The sequence below is a fragment of the Chroicocephalus ridibundus genome, chromosome 5, assembly GCF_963924245.1.
Source record: "Chroicocephalus ridibundus chromosome 5, bChrRid1.1, whole genome shotgun sequence".
NCBI classification, from domain to species: Eukaryota; Metazoa; Chordata; class Aves; order Charadriiformes; family Laridae; genus Chroicocephalus; species Chroicocephalus ridibundus.
This window is the reverse complement of record NC_086288.1, coordinates 35,426,171-35,439,941: the sequence shown is the minus strand read 5'-3', so window position 1 is coordinate 35,439,941 and position 13,771 is coordinate 35,426,171. Positions and strand designations below refer to the sequence as shown.

Below are 13,771 nucleotides of genomic sequence, written 5' to 3'. Positions count from 1 at the left end.
AAAAAGGCATCAAAACACAGCTGCTGACATTCCCTATGACTTGCAGGAAAGAATAAAACACAGATTCCTCTAGAGGGTTTGAGGGCAAGATCCATGAAAAAGGATGGCTGCTCTGTATTTCAGCTGTCTCATTTCTGAGTGTCCTGCCACCGAGCAAACACACATCACCGAGTCTCACCTCTCTAGGCCCCCCCCAGTGAGATTGTTTCCAAGCTGCCAAATGATGCAGCTGAAGATTCTCTCTTAGTTCATGAGCTAGTTCCCAATCACACTAAGTTCTCAAAGGATTCTGGTTTGGAGAGTTCACCAGTGACCAAGAATATATATGTACTTTGTAAAATGAAACTTAACGTGAGCTGAAAAGTTGTTCTTATAGGAAAGGAGTTAGAGTGAACTCCTAAGGCAAATTTTCTGTTCTACAATAATTCATATTTAGTTTTCTGCAGCAGACCCTTGAAAGATTATAGCACAGCATAGCTGAAAGGTACTGTGTACTTCCATGACGCAAACAGAAAAGCTTCCGACTCATTATCTTACTGCCGTCAATGAAAAGATTAATTTTGATGACTGAACTGAAGGAGGAAGGGAGAAGACAAGGAAGCTCCTGTTCCCCACCTTCTTCCCAAGCAGAACCCAAGTCCCTCTTTCCTCTGTGTCTACGTAAAAGCTTAACGCCCGTGAAACAATCACCGTTTTCTTGGCTTGGGACCTCTGGTGTAAGCGTTTCATTTTGGAAAAAATTACCCATCTTCCTGCATTATGGGGCTACTTTTAGGGACAGTGATTATGACACATATGAAAAATAAATACTCCACCATGAAAATAAGAGAGGAAACAAGCTTTATTTTTATTATTTGAAATTTTTGTGCGTGGTAAAGGTACACATTTGACTCTGGTTTTCCTACATTTCCAAGACAGAGTAATTTTTTTTTTTAATCGTTGGCTAAAGCATCAAGAATACCGTGGCACACAGGAAGCTAAAACTACACACACGCACACACAAACACTTTGATGCACATCTTTCATCCTTGACCTTAAGGAGACAAAGTTTGTATTTAGCCTCACAGGGATTTAAAAAAAAAAAACCAACCAACAAAACCCAACAAAACCAACAACAAAAAAAACCCCCAAGGTAGAAGAATATTTCATTATGAGTGTCAGGAGAGTGCAGGGCTTACATGTACACAAAATATACACAACTGACTTACAAAGATGGAATGTACAAAAACTTTTTTAAAAAACCAAGAAAGACAGACTCACTCCTAGAACTGGAAAGCTGCAGCGTATCAACCGGTAGAGATTTCTAACAGGGGGTACTGCCATACACTATGCAGCTTAGGGAACATTCCCAAGTCATAAAGCCAAAGCAAAAGTGTCAGGGTTAAGGCCGTGTTGCTCACAAACATCAACTGAAGTGCTGTACATTCATTGGAAATAACACAACCCATTAGGAATCTTCCTACTCCGAAGCACAAATACCTTTTGCGCACTCTCCACAAACAGGCCAAAACAATCGATGTTCATCATGCTTGAAGAAAATTTTCAATATACATCACAATTTCATAACTAGCTGTCACCCACAACCGAAAGTCATTTCCTTATAGCAAACATAACATATTGGGCACTTGTAGTTCTCATTATGGCAACACTAGATCCTTCGTTATAAAAAATATTGTCATAAAATCGAAAGCCCTCTAGTTTTTACAGAACAGAAAAGCATTTACTAATAAATAACTCTCCATCTACTTCAGGCAAATGCTTGCCTAAACCATTTCCCTTTTTCAGCTACATTGCTGCTGGTTTAGCCTATGTAAAAATCCCCTACTGTTTATATTGGATGTATCTGAACAGATCCTTTTACTCTATTCACAAAGCAATGAACATGCAGTTGGCTAGTTTGTCCTAAAATACTCCAAATTACACAAGATCTGATAACCTTTTGAGATTACTTTTGAGTTGAAGATTAGTTAAATGAAGCACATACTTTCACCATTCATGCTGTGCTGCTAGTCAATTAGCATTCCAGGGAAGTCAAGGGAACATTTGGTTATACCTGAAATCTGGCAGCGGAATGCCTGTAAAGCCTTTAATAAATGCTAACAACTCAGCAAATCAGATAGTGCAATTTTGATGTTCACTTAATTAGATGAGAAACAGAATTTCTGCTTTGGTTGCTCTTCGTAAGGTTTGTAAGCCAAGCATTTTAGCTAAGTTGGCTTCAGAAGCACACCATAAAAGCAATACGTTTCTCAGTTTCCCGGTGCCAGGCAGATAAGGTCAGACCTTGGAAGGGAATGCCCTACGCCACTGAATTTGAAGTTGTAGTTGGCAGCATTTGCTATCAGAATGCATTCCAAATCAGGGACATTTTTCAGGTGCAATAAGTGCTGCTCTGGTGATAATGTCTGAAAACCCAAAAGACTATTCGATCTTAAGAAAAAATCCACATCACCCCTAATAGCTGTTAGCTGGGAGGTAAGGGGCTTGTGTGCAAAAATGCTGTATTTCATCAGGATGCACTGGGTTGACATAGCTTTTATAAAATCCTGGTAAACAATACTGAGTCAAAGGGACTGAAAATCTTTTGGAGAACAGTGTATACATGGAACAGTGCAGTCTTAAGTATACGTTCTGATATATAGGTTAGGGTTTGATTTCCATGCTTCTCAGCTCCTGGCAACAGAGGATTTGGCAGTGTTTCCTGAGTGGAAACCATGCAAGTTTAGTAAAATGTTATTATAAAAATGCAAATTTGGAACTAGATTTGATTAATATTATCTGTAACTGACAGCGACAGCACACTTCTCATTTTCTTTTTCAGTTATTATATCAAAGAACCTGTGCAACCTCTTCCCTTTCTTAATAAATACTGTTAAAATGCTACATACCTTTTCTTCATTGATAAATTTGTCATTTTAGGGCACTCCAATGTCAGAAATTCTTTGTTTGCCAGAAGGTTGCTTATAAGGACACTTAGAAAGAAATTACTTGATTATCAGAAAATCTGATCTACAACTTTGTTAAATTTTGATAGGACAGTTTATTGTGTAATGACCAAGATACCATCTTCAGAATTTTAGGACAAACTCAGTTCAAGCAGAGGATATTTTATTCTCTTGGTAATAACAAACTTGAGTTTTAACGTTTCAGAAATGTTACCGCCACCAGTTTCTTAGCTGCATTATATAGTCCAAACCTTAAGCCTTATATTTATTCTAATGAAATAAGGAAACTTATATTTGCATGAGAATTTGTAAATTGGTTCTATGTGCAAAAAATAAACAATGGAAAGAAGAGGAGATATCTTTAAGAAACAGTAGTTAAAAACCAGACAAACTCCACATTTAAGAACCTTGGGGTCTGCATTTTTACAAGTCAAATGCATCTTTACAAAAAAAAACCATTAGTTTTTCTCAAATTCATTGAAACAACTTTAACCTTTTAGAAATAAGACAAATACTTATAACAAGTAATTTGACAAAGATTCCTTTCCATTTTGCAAACATGCTTAAAATACTCCCTTGTTCCTAACCCAATGCCCTTTTGTTTCAAGGCCCTAAAAATGAGAAAAGAAAGACAGTACTTCCCAGGCTATTGTAGGCATTGGCAGCACGCTCACTAGCTCCTCGAAGGAGGTTTGAGAGTGAGCACCATTCTATCTTTATTAGGCTACAGTAGCAAATCATCCTTTGCCCACTGGATTTAGAAATAAGAATAAAGCCAGTGCTACTTTAAAAAGGACAAGTTCACACTTAAAAAAACCATAAAAACAGAACCAAGTCATATGATTGTAAGCACTTCCAATTAAATTAATACTCAACAAAAAACACAGCAGAGAGATCCGGCAGGAAGAAGGAGGGACATTTTTCAGAGTACTGCCATTGTCAAATGGCATACATACGTTCCAGTTTGCTGAAATAACCTACATTTACTTATTTATTTTTGTGTCAATCAGTCATACATACATACATACATACAAACAAATCGGAACAAATCTCACAGTCCTTATTTTGTCCTCTAACAAAATTCCCTTTGATGAAGGACTTCAGGAATTGGTTCAAATTCATTCTTATTTGTTATGTGTTTTTCTCAGGTAAAAACAAATAGCTTTGGTAACCCTTGGCTTTCCTATACAACCTCTGTTTACCACAGTTCCTTTGGTTGTATAATGTAGGTCCTCCACAGGGGTACCTCTCTGGCTTTCCGTCCTGTGTGATGCTGCATTTTATTTTATTGGTTAATACAATGAGTTGCCTTAAGGAAACATGGCAATGAACGTACAAGAAAGTGTGGCACACGTGAGGTTAATTGAGTTGACGTTGTAATAACCCTGATTCTAATGAACTAGTTTGGTGTCAAAAGGTCTGTCGTTATACAGAAATTCAGCTCTCACTAATGTGTCGCTACAATTAAGTTTTTCCAGAGCTTTAGAAATGTCAGGTCTCTGCAAAGTCCTTCCAGCACATTGAGCAAGAGGAAGAGTGAAGAGCAAGCACATGAAACAATCCTTCATTAATCCCACATGAGTAGGGAATTTGCATTGGTTCTCATAGTGCTAAACGTTGAGCTGTGTTAGATCTGACGGTTAGAGCTAGACGGATTTTGTGAGACTTAACCTTATACTAAAAGGACCTACTTGTTATAGATAGTAAGACTGAAGAATGTTAAAAGTGTAATACCTACCATGATAATGAGATCTAGAAGATTCCCAGGATTGCCTCTGGGTTAAATAATGCATAACAAAGAAAGATACTTCTTCAAATTTGGAAGCTCTGAGCAGGAGCTACCCTTCGCAGTCTTCAAAAAGCTTTGGGGCCTTTTCCCAAATTTTTCTTATTTTTGCCTAATTAATTAATTCCAGTTCTGTAAGTTGCAGTTTGCATTTAATATCACAATGTCTTTATGAATTCAGTTAAAGAGGATTTTGTGTATTAACCCTTACAACAAAAAGTTCAGTGAGAAACCTAAGAGGTGCAAGTCCTATGTAAACAAGGTAAGTTTGGAAATTAACGGAAGTCCACAAGAGACTTCTTCATTATTAAAAATGAACTCAAAGTAGGAGATATCCTGCATTGGATCTCTAGGACCAGTCTTTTCTTAAGGGTGGATGATTATCCAGCTCCAGAGCTCATTGCTACTGTAAGTATCGATAGACCTTAAAGCAGTGATTTCCAGAGTCTGCAACTACAACATGGCCATCTGAAGTAAGGGCCAGGCCTTGGGGACCATAGAGTGGGTCAGCAGAGGTGTTAATGTAGGATAAAAACGATCCACTTCCATCAAAAACCTTTGAGGGAGAAAAAGCACAGAATAAATGTTATGATTAAAAGAGAAACACAGGGGACACAAGTCTGCTCTCAATTATACCATTATACTTCTAATTTCTGAAATGGTTGACATACACTAGAATAAACAAGGGCACAATCTGATCTGTTGTTCTCACAATATACGAGTTTATATACAAATGTATTTTCTTACTAAAAAGAACTAACTAAAGCTGCCAGGATCTTTGGCAAGAATTAAACACGCAATGAAATAATAATAAAAAGAGCACCTCATCTGTTCCTTGGTCTAAAAATAGCCAACTACATAAGGAACTCAACCAACACCTTGTTTTCCTAACAAATATTACTGCTGTGGCTAACATGACTCTTATGTTCCCACACAGAGAAAACCAGGAATTTGTTTACACTGTTGACAGTGGTTCCTGAGAACAACTCATAAGCAGTTCCCTCATTTTTATATTCAGTGCAAATGATACATACATTTAGTTATTAGATGTTCTTTGGCAAATAAGAAGACTTTATGATTAGCACTTGTTAAGATAAAAAGAGTGCAACTCTCATAACTTAGAAGCAGAATATTTTCTCAACATTTAAAAGAGATGATAAAAATCTGCTGCGTTTGCCTTCGGGGTCTATACAGATCATTTGCTTTTTCATATTTTCCACTGTATTTCCAATCTTCTGTTATGGTGATTATAAATTACTGTCATCTCAGCAATGCTTGCAAGTGTCCTAAGTCATCAAATAGCTTTTGGGGAACTATTTGGAGACAAAAGCCTTGGTCGCAGTAACCATCGGAATTGGAAAGTCCAATGATCTGACACCACCAGTTCTAAAAGTGGACAGATCAGCAATGAAGCATATAAAAAACTGTGTTAGAAACCACATCACTTCTAATGCTCTCCTGTTTCTTGGAAAGTCTGAAGACTTCAGTGGCCAGAGTTATCAATCCATTAGCTTTCCTAGTCAAGCACCTTTGAAATACAGAAATTTCTACCTGTATTCGGCTGTTTCCCCAATCTGCTACGATAATATTTCCATTAGAATCTACAGCTACTCCAGTTGGTGCATTAAATTGTCCATTTCCTTCTCCATTTGATCCAAACTTCAGTATGAATTCTCCCTCCTGGTTAAATACCTGTATGGGTTAAAACAAAAACCTGAATATGGCATCATATCAGATATTAGCAATCTACTACTACCAGTTCGCCTGTTAACAACACTGGCAACTGCAGAGTTCCTAGGAACACCACACACACACTGAAGATGGCAGAAAAGGTGCCCATCTCTCCCTCTAGCTCTGTTACTCCATACAGTATTTCTCTTCTCACTTAAGAACTTATTCATCTCAGACATACAGGTGGAGGGCCCCAGGAACCCTCCTGCAGCCTGTGCACCTTGAATGAAGAAGTGCTGAGTGCAGGTACAGCACTGGGAGTCAGTGCTACAGAAACACAACTGAGCAGATGCACTCTTCTCTGACTAGCATAATCTATGGAATCATGGCAGGCAGATCTCTGTATAGACAGTTCAGCAACTGAATTCTCTGGGATGGTAACAGGTTTAGACAGCAGAAAGATGGAAACGATCAATGACTATTCTGTCAGTGACCTGGATGCACCCATGGGACCAAGTGAGGTACAGGATGTGTCATTTACATAGTGCCACAGCCATCTCTATTTATTTTGGTCCATCTCGGACTCAGGCCCAGCCATGCCCCAAGGTCCAACAGCATTCTTAAAGACCCGCTGTGGCTTGCACAAGAAAACGCAAAGACCTGACAAGTGTCAAGTGCACACTGAAGCGCTAAGAGGGTGGAAGATGTGAGGAAATCACACTATTCTTAAACACCCACAGTGGACAGAGAAAAAGCACTGGGGGAAGGAAAGTAATGAAGTACCAGGTTGGTGCCTCAGATGATGAAAGTAAGTAGAAAAAAAGTCAACTAATAAAAAAAACCCAACCATAGGCAAAGATGTATTGCTCCCTCCCTGGGTTGAAACGGACATGGTGAGTGACCAAATGAGAGAAAAGCCTACACTGAGTAGGATTTTCCATAGAAGATGCCTGAAAGAAGGAACACGCTTGAAGGGTAATGGGAGAGGGAGGATAATGCTGCTGAGTGAGGATGTTTAATTCAAGACACTGGTGGCAGGAACAGGCGTTGGCACCCATAAAAGTGAAATTTATTTATTTATTTATTTTTAAATGTGTTTATTATTTAAAACAAAATTTACTCTCTCCTCTTTCCCCAGCATCACCCAAATTATAAATTACTCTCAAAAGTGTCAACAATTATCTGTACCAATTTAGAGAACACTAGAAAAATAAGAAGCTTTTCCAGTTAGTACCGAACTGTAACAAGTAACATTTTTATCCCATTGAGTCACACCAGAGACAGACGGGAACGCTCTGTTCTCATTAGGAATGCAATAATTATAAATTCAGTAAGATGCCACACTTCTTACATCTCTTCATTTGCTTTTTTTCCATTTTAGTTTGCCCTTGTTTTTAACTCTCTCCAGGCATTCCTGTTACCACGGCAAGCCCTGCTGGTGGAAGGGTAATTTATGGAGTCGTAGGCCTCCTGCTGCTAAACCACGTAAACAAGCTGCTTTAGGGCTCCTGCAGCAGTCTTGGTTTCTTTGTTGTAATCCAAATCACATGAGTTGCTACTTCCTCTCTAATTCCAAAAGGGTACAAGAGCAAGATCACTATTCAAAAGCTAGATGATTCAGCACTGCTCAGGACACGAAGGTGTCTATGCTCCGACAGTGATTTCCTATTTCAGGTGAATATACAGGATTTATCGTTTCAGGTATGAACACTGAAGAACTGGACTGAGGGTTCATCTTTGTGTTCAATCAGACCAGGCAGCCATTAGGTGAAATCCCAGGGATTTCACCGGTGCGTGGGACTGGCGCACGTGGCCTGAGAACCTGGGTAGGACAGCGTTCTGCTGCCCGTGTCCTCCTCCTCCTGCTGCTGCTGCATGTTGAGGGAGGGGAAAAGAGTGCAGGAAGTGACTGAAAGGGAATGTCACGGCCTGAAAACAAACACGCACAGGTAAGTAATTTCTGAAATGGTCTGTAGCTCCTTTATATACATTTTCCACCACATGACATCTCAACATGTATCCTTGTTTTGGTTTATAATTGGGACAAATATACCACCCTATCTTACCATGACTGTTTAACACATCATGAGTTAGGACTTCCCATGGGTGTAAGGACTAGTGGCCAGTTCTGCCCAGTGCAGGAGGTACTGGATGAAAACTGATGGTCTTTGTTATACAGTTCTTAAGAGTATAGGGTTGTAAACAGATCCAGTAATCTTAAAGTTTATAGCTATGGAATTAAAGATTGACAGGTATCTTTGTTATAATTTTATTGAACTAGAAATGTGAGAAGCTTTTACTGGGAAATTCAGGAGCAGTTACCAGACTTAAAATAGGAAAGAATATAGGGTAAATAACAGGTTTGGGAGAGCACTAATAAAAACAACTAAGCTGACATTATTTATCTCAGGTACAACTTCTGTTTAAGCAATTGAATTAGAGAACATTATAGTGGCACCAAAGGCAACGGATTGTATCTCCATTAAGCAGTGTGCTGCGTGCAAAGGTCTCTGTGCAGTCCTTAAATCAGACCTCATACATATAGAGTGTGATCCCTTTGTTTTTAACAATACTTTATTTTCCCCAAGAAAGTACCATGATAAAATAAAAAGCATTCCAAGTTGCCATTAATGACAGTACCTTGACAGAATGGTTATGAAAATCTGTAATGATAATTTCATTGTTGCTGTTTACAGCTGCAAAATGAGGACCTGCAATGCAAAGAAAGAAAAAAATAAAAATAATAATACCACTAAAACAAAAAGTTTGCATAAATAAAAAAATATATTCAGATATTCAGCCTGCCAGAATATTCTATTTGGCTTCTGAGCAGTAATAGTGAAATTGTGAATACCAATTTCAAATTAAGAGTAATTTCATTTCATGTTTTAAAAAGGTCATCATGTCTTTCTGTAAACATAAATAGTTTCTTTTTCAACTAGTTGTCAGCTAGTGTTATCAGTAAGCATTGTTCATTCCTCTCTCATATACAGATGACGATGTAGATATTTATGTGCTTATTAACATGACAAAACATGTAGTGCTTAGGCATAAAGTTGTGTATACACTGGAAATAGTTCTCAAAAATGTTCATGTAAAGTCTCAATTGAAATCTACTATGCTTTCTGTGCTCGCTTCTCACAACCATTTGAGCAAATGACGTTTAAGATAAAAGTCACTTCAAAGGACACTGTCAGGGAAAAAAGTGCATTTTTTGCTTTACTTTGTGAATTGAACTACGTGCACAAACCAGAATAAAAAACAAACCGTAGCTTGAAAACAGGCAATAACCTGAATCAAAATACTTGGTGCTATTTTGAGTTACTAAACAGATCAGAACTCTGTTTCGATTTTCACAGTAAATCAGTGTAAACTATAAAAAGGGTGAAAACCTTTACATGGAAAACATTTAAGTAACAAAAATTCACCTGTTTTATGTAGCCCACCACCAAGAAAAGGTGATACGTTTCTCAAATGCACTGTTACAGAGCTTTTGCACACTTATTTTCAGGAGGTATTCTTACAAATTTTAACATGAAAGAAACTGGACATACCCAGAAAATTTTGGTGATGCTTAGCTGTGTTAGAACCAAAACTCTCATAAATTATATATATATGGCACTTGTGCCATAAGACATTGCAAGAGATCTCAAGTACGATAAAAGCAGTTATACCATTGATGCTATTTCTCGTGCTGTGAACCAGTCAGAGCATCAGACCAATCTATAACTACTTATTCAGAGTGACCCAACACCTGTAAAATGACCTGCAGATGTAATTTGGCATCGTCATTTCAAATTTTGAAAGAACAGCTACTCACTCAAAATATGTCAGTTGTTTTGGTTTTTTTTTTAAACTTAATTGCATGTTCTAATTGAAAGACACCATGTGCAAGCAGTCAGTTGAATATAAGTGGTAATTTCCCCAAACTGGCATTTTCCGTTTGTATAACTGTGTCTTCCTGATCTCGATCTTAATGCTATCCCATTACACTCATCTTCTAATGGGAATATACCACTTAGGGCATTGGTTAATGTGTATCTGATCATTGGAAACATAAAGCACAGTGTTTGAGTTGATTATCATGAACAGCTGAGTGTAGGCATTACAAAGCATTTATAAAATGCTAGTTAAGGCCAGTCTTTCTTGGGTCACTGATCTGAAATGCTTCCAGGCACAGAGAGGTAGATAAAACAATCTGGTTACAGCTACATTTGCAGAACAGATGTTGCAGTCTTCCTGACCAATTAAACAAATGGTGAAGTGAATAATAGCTCTATGTTAGTAGAGTTTCCCCAGGACAAACGAGTAGGATATAGCGTCTTCAACATGCTCAAACATCATGCAAATGTGAGCAGAAGAGGCAAGAAAAGGGGATTTACATATTACCATCAAGTGTACCTGCAAACTGCTTGTCACCATTTCCTCGACTACCGAACCTGGTGACTATTTTCCCATTTGGCTGGAAGATGAAGACGCAGCATGCTTTATTGTCCACTACAATGATGTGTCCATTACGATCCACAGAAACACCTTTAGGGCCCATGAGCTTTCCAGACCCGATTTTGGCCTAAAAGGGAAAACACAAAACAGGAAAATATGTTGGCATGATAGACATTAGTATAGTTCAAAGATTGCATTACAAGCACACAGCAGGACAGAGAGACATTTTTGCCATCAAAAGTTTCCCAGAGGGAAGTGATTGTTTTTATCAGCTCTTATTGTGCATGTCATAATTCTTTCTTCAACTGAAAATAAAGACTACTTTCTGTATATCCTTTGTAGAGTGGAAAATCTGGCACCTCAGTAACTGAGTCCAAATATACAACTCATGAGAAACACAATCATCAGATTTGTATGTCCTGATAAACTATCGCATCTGTCAGAAACCATCACAAATAGCTGTATAGCCAGAACTAGTGTCCCAGCAGGACAGGCAGACAGGGATAAAGGACTTCTGCCTCCTATTGCATACTATTCCTGAGCCCAACAACCGCCTGGTTATGGACAGGGAAACATGCCTTTAGCGCTGCCTACTGAGTGCCTGAGCAGTCAGAGCTCACTCTTGGAGCATCAGAGCTGAGGGGGATGTAGGCTATGATGTCCTGTGAGACACCACGCAGCTTCTGAGTGCTCTTGGAAAGAATTTGAGCAGAGCTAAAGCTCAAGCCAACCTCTATACCTTCCACCAGATCCACATGAGGTTGCTTCACTTGCTGCTTAGACAGTCCTTTGCTGAAACCCGCAAAGGAGATAGGATCGTGCCCCGAAACAGTGAGTACAGTAGTATTTAAAACACTAAACAAATAAAAGCTTGCTCCTGTCTTATGTAAATAAAATTATTTCCATAATTTTAAAAAGGCCTTGTGACTACTAAAAACATCTGCGAGCATGATCAGCAACAGGAGGGGAACTGTATACAATATTCCATATTGTATCGATGGAAAAACCTTCAGTGGAGATGAGGTGGAACTCACACAGTGTGAATTATTTGGAAAGGCTAGAGAGCTGTCAAATCAGAAAACATTAGAACCATTCTTTAGTCGGATCAAAAAGAAAGGGATCTAAGAAGCAGATCTAAGCAACAGCATCCCATCCAGCCCAGAGCAAGCAGAAATTCAGGCAAAGCCTTCAAAGAACCCATAAGCTACTTGGTCACATACCTAGAAAGATTCTAGGATCACCTTGTAACCCATTTCAAATTTTTCACCGTTCTGCTCTTTTTTCCAGGCAGAGATTCTAGAAACTGGTTTAATCTACATAAAATCAGTTGAGTTTTGACCTTTCATTTTAAAAAGGTTATAAAAATACCACCTAATTGTTTGGGGGTTTTGCTGTTGGTATGCAGCAACGTGCTTTCTGGGTTTGGTTGTTTTTTTAAAAAATGATGGACAGATTTGGAAGCAGTTGGTTCCAAAAGTCGGGTCTCCTGCCAGCCTCTTTACTGCGCTGGACACGCAATCCACCCAACAGACTGTGTTGAAATTAAACAACCCAGAACTTTCAGATCCTGTAGTAATTTGTGCGAGACACATCCTACAAACTGAGGTCTATCTCTGAGGTGGAGAACATAATTTCCTGTTCCAAACGGAATTTAAATGAAACAGATACTAAGATATTCATCATCTTTATGAAACGAGCATTTTTCACCTCGTTGCCTTTGCAGGGTGGGACAGATCACCACCTAGAACAAGCAATGCTTCTGACTTCTCTGCCCCTCTCCCCTCCCTCCTGCAAGTGGTGAGGAGTAGCTGAAGCTCTGTTAGCCTGTGACTAACTCTGTGACTAACTATCAAGGTGGGACAGATTACAGGGCATGGAGATGATCCATTACCTAACTCATTTCTCTTAATTCCCCAGTGTTTTCAAAGCAAACAACCATGTTAGTATCTGAAGGAGCCCAACTATCCTTAGTAAGCTCCATGCTCGTATTCCACAGCACATTCCCATGGGTGGGGTTGCAGGTAAAAATAGGAGCCATCCCAAAAGAAAGCCATCTAGGTTCCCTGAGGCTGTCTGGTACAAAGTCACCAGCATTACTACACAACCGCTTTCAGTTCAAATAAAGAAAACTCCGGGGAGTAAATCTTGCAGCTTCAAGACTATGCTTAGCTAACATGCAATGATCATGTGTCTGTTTTATGTTCAAGTACATTTGCTGTTTGAAATTGCTAAATATTTAGTCAAAAAAACAGCTAATTAAATCATGCTAAAATATCCCCAGGGAAAACTACTAAAAATGACTTTGTGTTCACCAGGGAAAAGATAGGAGCGTACAAAATGTATTCAGGTTTGCATAACGACAAAACAGGAAAAACATAAACCAAACGCAAATCAGTAGATGTATTTCCTTTGGGGTGATTAAATCATATTCCCTTCTTTCCTCTGGGATGCCCTTGTGTTTGTCTGCTTGTGCATTGCACCACCTCCTTACCATCTTTCCAGGATTCCTACGGAAAAATGACTCAGATTCATGAGTACAGTGTCTTCCTGCCCATATAAATATGTACAAAAAAAATCAGGAATAAATCACATACTATACTAATGGGCACTCAGTGCTGAGAAGAGTAATAAAAATCACTATTCTTGGGCCAGGGTTTAAAATATAATTTGCAGGCAGCAATAAATTATGCCCAGCTAGAGTTTGCAGTGCTTTTTAGTAAAAATCTCTGTTTCCAGTTTAGATCAGAATATGCTGATGACACATTACTGAGTCCGGCTGAACATATGCTGTGTATATTTTTATTTTGGAAGGTTTCTTGGAATTATAGGTTTGATTATTTAGAACAGAACATTATGAAACCCAGTCACTCCTGTTAAGTGTATGAATGGAAGTATTTTCAGACTTTTCTGCCATTAGAAATGAATA

At 38.6% G+C, this 13,771-nt stretch overlaps 1 protein-coding gene across 11 annotated transcripts in view; it reads right to left on the bottom strand.

The window, feature by feature from the left end:
• Nucleotides 1-817: 817 nt before the first annotated feature.
• The window catches only part of TRIM2 (tripartite motif containing 2), a 93,364-nt gene continuing 80,410 nt past the window's right edge, over nt 818-13,771 (bottom strand). For 10 of the 11 annotated variants that reach the window (XM_063335676.1, XM_063335681.1, XM_063335682.1 and 7 more), the window contains 4 exons: nt 10,792-10,972; nt 9,043-9,113; nt 6,283-6,423; nt 818-5,287 (listed from right to left, as the gene is read on the bottom strand). In XM_063335676.1, coding sequence (XP_063191746.1) covers nt 5,135-5,287; nt 6,283-6,423; nt 9,043-9,113; nt 10,792-10,972 — 546 coding nt within the window. In that variant the 3' untranslated portion in view covers nt 818-5,134. The remainder of the gene's footprint in view (nt 5,288-6,282; nt 6,424-9,042; nt 9,114-10,791; nt 10,973-13,771) is intronic. The other variant, XM_063335685.1, reaches the window with a different exon arrangement.